Genomic DNA, 7835 nt, shown 5'->3' on the forward strand with positions numbered 1-7835 from the left:
GAAACCGCCGCGGTGCTCCCGGCTCCGTGAGCTTCCCGGCGCTGCGGTGCTCTGCGCTCCCGCTGCTGTTGCTGGGCTTGGAGCAAGTTGTTCCCCCTTGGACAGCCTGAGCTGGCCATCCCCGCCCCCGGCCGTACCCGGCCGCCGCCTCGCCGACAGTGCCCTACAGCCCCGTGCGTTGTTAGGTATGGTGTGGGGGACACCTCGGTGCAGGGGGAAGGAAAGAAATGCTCAAGAGGCCCCAAAGGAAAAAGCTACAGGGCAATGCCAAATTTGGCTGCCGTACCTTTGCCCCTTGGAAGATGAATGTTCCAGCCCCAGTACCCAAAAAAGACACAAGATTTTAATCCTTGCTTGAGCACTGGCCTCTCAAGCAGGTTCCTCTTTTCAGGGCTTTCAGCATTCAGGCTGTGTGGCTGAACATGTTTCCTGATTTTTCTTTCCTTCTCTTTCCCCTCTCATCCCCCCAGGCTATTTCCCATGCTTTTCCTCACTCTCTGCCAAGCAGCGGGAAAGCAGCAGCCCTATCTGACTGCCTGTGGTTATGTGGGCTCTTATCTGTGAGCAAAGTCTCTGTTTGCCATGGAAAAACCTGAAGTCCCCGGGGTTTATGGAGCAGAAAGACATATGTTCCTGCTTTCACGCCTCACTTGTTAAGGAGTCCTAAACTTTGCCATCCTACTGATGAGTGTTTACCTGCTTGCTCTTTGCTCCCATGGCTTTTCCAGTGAATGGATGCAAGTTTGCTGTTTCCCTTCTCTATCCATTTAACTTTGCCTGGTAAAGATGGGCAGGAATTGCAGACGATCTCTGAATTTTAAGAGAACTGTGCTTCAAATCTAGATGCAAGGACTGTGAAGCCTCTTGCTAAGTCCTGCCAAGGACTGAACTGTTTTTTGGCTTCTGCATCTGTCATTTGTTTAGGTGTTGTTTGCCCCTTAGGTGGTCGTTGGGCCCAGTTACTGGGAGATTACCTTTCTTGGGATCAGATGCTTGTGAATTCCAATATATGCGTGTTTGATGTGGTCTGAGGCGCTGCAGATTCAGCCAGACCTTGGGAGTTATAATGTTTTTATGGCTTCTAATTGCCTTGTACCTGCTGCAGCAGCAGACTGGCAATTGGTTACCATGGATGAAACCATGAAGGATGCAACCATGAGACAGAGGGTCATGGAGAAGCTGGAAGGTGACTGAGTGGTAAGGAGGGAACTTGTGTTAAATGGAACACAATTACTTGAGAAGATGGAGATGAACCTGAGGGCAGAGACCAGGGAAAATATGCAGAGATAAAAGGGGAGGAGTGATGCCTGTTTAGAAGGACACATATAAAAAGGACGATGGAGTGCCTGGAGATATGAATACATTTTAACTGAGAAGCACCCTTCTGACTTGTCCTTGTGTCTGTCTTTGTTTTACTCATTCTCACGTGGGACCTGGCACATCTAAGAGGGATTTCTCCTGGACTTGTCCTAGGAGTTGCCACTGGACTGTTTGCAGATACCAGCAACAGCACAGTGTAAATGCATTGCAATACATGAGTCTTGCAGAGCTGTAGAGGGAGATGGGCTCTTCTTAGGAGTCACTGCCTTTAGAGTGAAGCAGCCTCAAATTCGGTGAGTTGTCCTTGGTCTTCCCTCTCCCTGTCAATTCTTTCCTTTGCATCTCCATGCAAGCATCACCTTTTGTCTAGTGCCTCAAACATGCCTTGTGCTTCACTCCTCAGCAGAGACCCAGCAGTCCCTGAAGCTGTGGGCAGAGCTGCTCAAAGGCTCCCATTTTCTAGGTGAGCCCTGTATGCCCAGAGGGAGCAGAAGCCTTGGATCAAATCATGGTCTGGGAATTGACAGGATGGTTTCTGCTTTGGACAAGAGCTCACTGATATTTCTTCCTAAGATCTAATCTCAACCTACCTCCTTTCAGTCTGAAGCCATTCCCTCTTGTCCTGTTGCTCCCTGCCCTTGTCAAAAGTCCCTCTCTGGATCAACAGTAGCCCCTTTAGGTACTGGAAGGTGCTATAGGGTCTCCATATATCTCCATTTACTTGAGTGGAGATATGCTAGAGAACATCAGTCCTCTCTACTGGACAAGATAAAATTTCAGTCTAAGTTTATCGCCTTTGTAGAATTCTTTGGCCCTTTGCAGACCAAAGGAGCAGCTGAGTCAGATCACTCTGTCTGTTGGGGGCTGGGAGAGGAGGAAAAAGGTCTCTGGAAAGAAAAAAGGGAAAGGATAGAGGCAGAGGGACGGATGGATGCCAGCAGAAACTAGAGCTGAAAGCAGAGGACAAGTTGTGTTTTTTCAGTCTCTTGATACTGAAATGTGTTACTGCCATAGTGATACTGCTTGGACAGCAAGGTCAATGGGAATTCAGGGGATGCCAGAGAGAAAGGCATATTTTTTTGCTCTTTTTTGGCCAGCCTGATGTTCTTGGGAGGACCAGAGGCTGGCAGAGGGGGTTGTGGACAGCAGGTTGTGTTTATCCCTCCCTTGTTCCCCAGGCTCTGCTGCAATGAGGCGTCCCTTTCCCAATAACGCATAGGCTTGGAGAGGTGACTTCATTGGAAAGACTAAGGCGAGGTAATGAAATTCTTAATTATACTGGTGTCACAAGTACTCTGAGATGAAGCTCTAATATTGCCCAGAGAAGTTTTGGATGCCACATCCCTGGATGCCACATCAAGGCCAGAGTGGATGGGACTCTGAGCAGCCTGGTCTAGTGGAATGATCTTTAAGGTTCCTCCCAATCCAAACAATTCTGTCATTGTTTGATGAAGCTGAAAACACCTTTCCCTTTCTGCTGGGGGTAAGTCCAGGGTGAATTATTTAAGCATTCAGAAGCTCAAGGCCAGCTGATGTTTGATACATGAGAGAAACTGGATCCTGCAGGTATCGAGTAGCCTGTGCTATGGGTGAACAGATGTAACCTGGACAGGCTGTGGCTAAAAACCCATGGGAATTGCCACAGAAATCCCAAATAGCAGGTGATTCCACTCCATACAAGGATAGTCTCAAGAGGAGGAAACATGAACTACAAGGAAAGACTAGAAAAGCTGGGATAGTTGAGGCCAGAGAAGGTTTAAGGGGAGACATCCATATGTGAGTAAACAGAGAAAGAATTTAAGCTGTTCACTGTATCTATGACAAACAAGGCATGTAGTAACATCCTTAACTGTAATACAGGGGACAAGACCCTGGGAAAAAAAAACTGCCAGCTTTTAATTATAAAGAGATTTAGGACTTGTTCAGCCTGTCTTGAGAGATGGTGGAATCTCCATCACTGACAATTTCATGAGGGGTAAACTAACACCTAGGTTTAACACCTGGCATGCTGCTGTAGCCAGACAGATGATGTGGGCAAGGTTTCAGGATCTCCATTATCTGTTTTCCTGTCAAATCCTATGTGCTCATAGACAAATATTGACGTGTGAGCCTTGTACCCACACCTGGGAATGTGAGTAACAAATCTCATGGCCCTTTGACAGGAAAACTAATGGGTTTGGTCCAGTGTCCTGAATTCCTATTGCTGAAGAAGGGCTGAGCAAGAATGGATGCTGTGCTTTGGTGATACGGGAACTCATATTTTGGGGATCCTTTTAGGAGGTAACAAATATTGCAGTCCCTTGGCATGTGACAACCTTCTGGTAAGAACTCTGAAGGCTTATATATTAAAAATATATTCAAAAGCTGTGGCTGTTACTTGGGAATTGTTGGGTTTATGCCAGGTGTACTTTAGGCCAGCTGATGAAACCAGCTGGATCAGATGTCATCTGCACCACATCCCCAGCTGTGCTCTGGGAATTCTAGAACAGGATCACCATCTTGCCACATGAGACTGGCATCAATTTTTTACTAAGGGTGACTTGCTGGTGCCAGGATCTGGCACTGCTGAGCTTCTAGGGATGGCTTGACCCCACCACATCCAAGTGTGTGATTCCCTATGACTGTCCTGGATGGACAGACACATCTGTCTCGGGAAGGCATTCAGGGCATGATGTTCTTAGTGCTGCATAATTAGTACTGGTCCAAACTGAACTCCCTTTTTGTTTCCCTTCCATCCTCTTTCCTTTTGCTCCAGCTGCCAATAGGCTGGGCATTTGGAAAGGGTATGAGGGGAGTGTCTTTTCTGTTTTAACTTGTGTCTGATGTCTCTGATTTGTTTGTCCTTTCTGTAAACTGGGCAGTTGTTTGGATACATCAGTCTGCAAGGGTTTATGCCCTGATTTCTCCAAAGTCACTCTGGGATCTGAGTTATTTCCAAACCCTTTATATGTGCATTTCATCCTGTGTATAGTGCAGCAAACTGTTTATTCTTCCTCTTAAATGATTGTTATTAGGTATTCCAGGATTTGAACATGGTTGATGTGGACTCAAGGATGTGATGGCACTTTTAATGCCAAAGAAAAACATCTCTGACTAACTCGACTCCAAAGAAGAGCTGTATAATGGGGCTTCTTTACATGCCCCCACAAAACTGTTTTCCTAAATCTTTCCTGAAGTCTCAGTAGTGCCCTGCTGGGTGAACCACTCTTCACCTAGCACTAGTCCCTGTGCTATTTGCTTCACTGCCACTACACTGGTGGCAATTTACTGCCAAGTTCTTTGTTTTTAATTTTGATTATGAATAGATCTCCCACATGTACATCTTTGCAGCTGGTCTTTCTACACTTGAAAATCTGTTCCAAGTAAAGTTGTTTCAGCCAGGTAATAACTATTTCTTAAAGGATCAGTCTCTGCAGTGCTGCAGTTTTGCCAGGATAAGAGAGCTGTGTACCTGGGGAGGTTTAGTGCCTTTTCTACATGAGCTAGTTAAACTGGTAGCATGTTTCAAACAGGTCACAGTGATGCTGAATAATTCCCATAGCTAATCCTAGATTCAGGTTCATATGACATAATTTGAAATGTGCTTAAGTTAATGAATTCATTTCCCAGAACCTCCTGTATAGCCAAAAGGAGGCAGAGGTGGACCATCAAAGGTGACTCAGAGCGCCTAAGTTACAACGAGAGGCACCACTGACTGCTAAGAGGATTTGCAGTGACCATCCTTCTCAGCTGGCCATCTCACTTTGGTATATAAAATTAGGCGGGATGTCCTCAGCATGATTTCCTGCTGGTCTCAGCATCTGCTTGGGAAAGTTTTCTTTCCTTTCTCAAATATGGAAAGCTTACCCAACAGTCTCCCCATAAAACTCGTGTTCTTGTTTCAGGAGGAAGATGAGATAAAGGCACTCAGATGGAGGCCAGGTCCACCAGCCTCAAGAGGTTTGGCAAGCTGAAGGTGGTCCGTCGGCGCCTGCTGCAGCAGTATGAGCAGCAGCACTTCGTCTCCTGCCTGGCTGGCTTCTACAGCTGCCGCTGGAAGCGCTACCAGCGCGAGAGAACCGAGCCTGGGAAATGCTGCTGCAACCTGGTAAGCCAGCTCAAAGTCAGCACACACTTGGATTTCTGTACTGGGGCGGGGAAGTCTAAGCAGACAAGGGGTCGATGGCATGGAATCACAGCCCGATATAATTTGGAGTCGGCTGGGATCTGTCGGGCTGTTAGGTTTTGCTCTAAATGCTTGATGAATTGCTGCTTCTGTGGCAGGCTCTATTTGTCTGATAATAAACATGGAGTTTGCATCAGCCTCTCCTGGCCAGTGAAACATCTCAAAGCCATAGAATCAAATGAAAGAAGTAACATTAGGTTGGGTGGGCAGTAAGGATTGCAAAGAAGGTTGCTCTACAGTGCAATTTCCTCTCCTGTGAGGCGGTTAAAATTCCGTTCATTTGGGAAGTAATGAGTTTTCCATGAGAACAAGTAGTGCAGAGTATGCTTTTGAGGACATTTTCCTGGTTACAAGGGACAGGATGGGAATTCCCCTCCAGATTTACTTCAGTTAGAATTCCAACACCAAGCTACATATATTTAGGGATAGCCTGAAAGTACCTGCCATTTGCTTTGATTGCTCTTGCTGGCCGTAGCTCTGACTGTTTGTCCTTCCTCTCCCTCTCCAGCGGGAATGCATGTTTTTCCCATTGCTCGTTGCAGCTTTCTGCTTTTCTCTGGTCTTTCTGTACACGTGGGGTGAAGGTAAAAATGACTACAACAGCTTTGACTGGTAAGTAACATCTTTTCCTCCTCTCCCACCCCTTCAGCTGATCACTAGGATGACTGGGAAGGGATGAGCACCCTCTGGAGTAGCTGTGGTGCAACAAGGTATTTTAGTAATGAAGCAAAGATTTGGCACCTTAAACTCTTGGTTACAGCACCCAAACTGAATTTCCAGTGACTCTGTAGGTGCTGAGACTTGGTCTTTGCTTGGGTACAATTTTTAGGTGTAAGTGTGAATTTAGGAGAAAGGGAGAATCATCGTCATAAAAATTGTGAATGGAAGGACTAAATAACTCTTTCCTTCTCTGAGTCTTTCTTTTCCGCCTTCCCTTTCTCCCCCATTCCATGTGAAGAAATATAGTGGCTGGAATCAGAGGCATTGCACCAGCCATCTCGCTGAAAGAGAATTCTATGTTCCCAAATTCAAAAGTAAGAAATAATCATCAGGGATTTATGCACATCTTTTCTTTCTGTACTACGTAGGCAACAGTTATGCAAATCTGGCCCCTAAAATTAAATTAAAGCTGCTCAAATATTATGGGAAGGAAAGGTATAATAAGATGTTTTAGTCTGATGGTTAGTGCAATCGGAGATTTTGGGAAGGAGGCTCTTAATCACTTTTGCATGTTACAGTGTAGGCTATTCCTCCACCTTTCTTTGTTTTATTGCTTAGAAAATTTCAGAACTTCAAGGAAGAGGGCTGTTGGTCCTCTCTACTCCAGGTGCTAACAAAAAACATTCTTACAGTATTTTATTGGTTTATTTTTAGGTATAACTATGGGAACCTGGGCTACTGGTTTCTCTGGTCTCTTGTTATCCTGATTGTGGCTGCAGTCTTGTTCGCATACGTCTCACTGTTACTGGTAAGCAATGCTCCTTGTAAGCTGGCCTTGATTTCTAGTCCTGAAAGGTGACCATAGGGGTGGCTTTAATGTGTCAGTCCAAAGCTCAAGCTAGTCCTCCATATGATCCTTCGACAGCGAAAGTCAGGAGATGATCTGGAACACAATGAGTGTTTACAGCTCCCTGTAGCTACCTGCAAAGGACCAGTTTCAGCTCAGGAGTCTCTGAGCCAGATGTCATTTCTGTGATTTCTTTCAATTACATCCCTTTGATAAATGTATACAATTCCTCCTTGGACCCAAGGAAAGCTGACCCAGCAATGTCTGGATTTCGATTTGGGGGGAACTAAAAATTGTTATTTTGGCAGCAGGGAAATATGAGCTCTGAGTCATGTAGTGGTGGTGATACATCATCACAGCTGAGTTATTCTTCTAATCCTGGATAAAAAGGTCTGCTAGAGGAAGGAGAACAGAACTTTTTCACCTGACTGACTCTGCTTTGCTGGAGGATTTTCTCCAGGTAGAGGCTATAGATGTGGTCACAAAACACTGCTGAAGTTTATGCTGAAAGAGGTTCCTGAAATCTTCACTTTTCCAGATCCTGTGAAATTTTCTGATATGATGTCTGTTTTAGTTAGGGAAACATACCAACCTCAAAATTTTCCTAAAATTTCTACTTAATCATCCTTTGTCTCTGTTCTTTCCCTCATAAGAAAGCTCTCCAATAAAGACACATTTGCACCTGTTTTTCCACCTTCTTCATCCAGAGCTATAGGCAAGAATTCACTTTGACTTCAGGCCCTGGAGTTCACATCAGTCCCATGCCTGCTCTGACTTTCATTTGGAAATGCCAGGTGCTGAGGGTGAGGTTATGGCTTTGTCTCACCTTGGTGACCAAGATAA

The 7835-nt window shown here is 45.5% G+C and overlaps 1 protein-coding gene across 1 annotated transcript in view; it reads left to right on the plus strand.

Annotated features, from left to right (window-relative positions):
• GDPD4 (glycerophosphodiester phosphodiesterase domain containing 4) overlaps positions 1-7835 on the plus strand; it is a 37980-nt gene that overhangs the window by 10057 nt on the left and 20088 nt on the right. The window contains exons 2-4 of the mRNA XM_005427390.2: positions 5205-5407; positions 5994-6097; positions 6860-6953. Of these exons, the coding sequence (XP_005427447.1) occupies positions 5231-5407; positions 5994-6097; positions 6860-6953 (375 nt within the window). The 5' untranslated portion in view covers positions 5205-5230. The remainder of the gene's footprint in view (positions 1-5204; positions 5408-5993; positions 6098-6859; positions 6954-7835) is intronic.

The sequence above is a fragment of the Geospiza fortis genome, unplaced genomic scaffold (genome assembly GCF_000277835.1).
Source record: "Geospiza fortis unplaced genomic scaffold, GeoFor_1.0 scaffold286, whole genome shotgun sequence".
Classification (NCBI taxonomy): Eukaryota; Metazoa; Chordata; class Aves; order Passeriformes; family Thraupidae; genus Geospiza; species Geospiza fortis.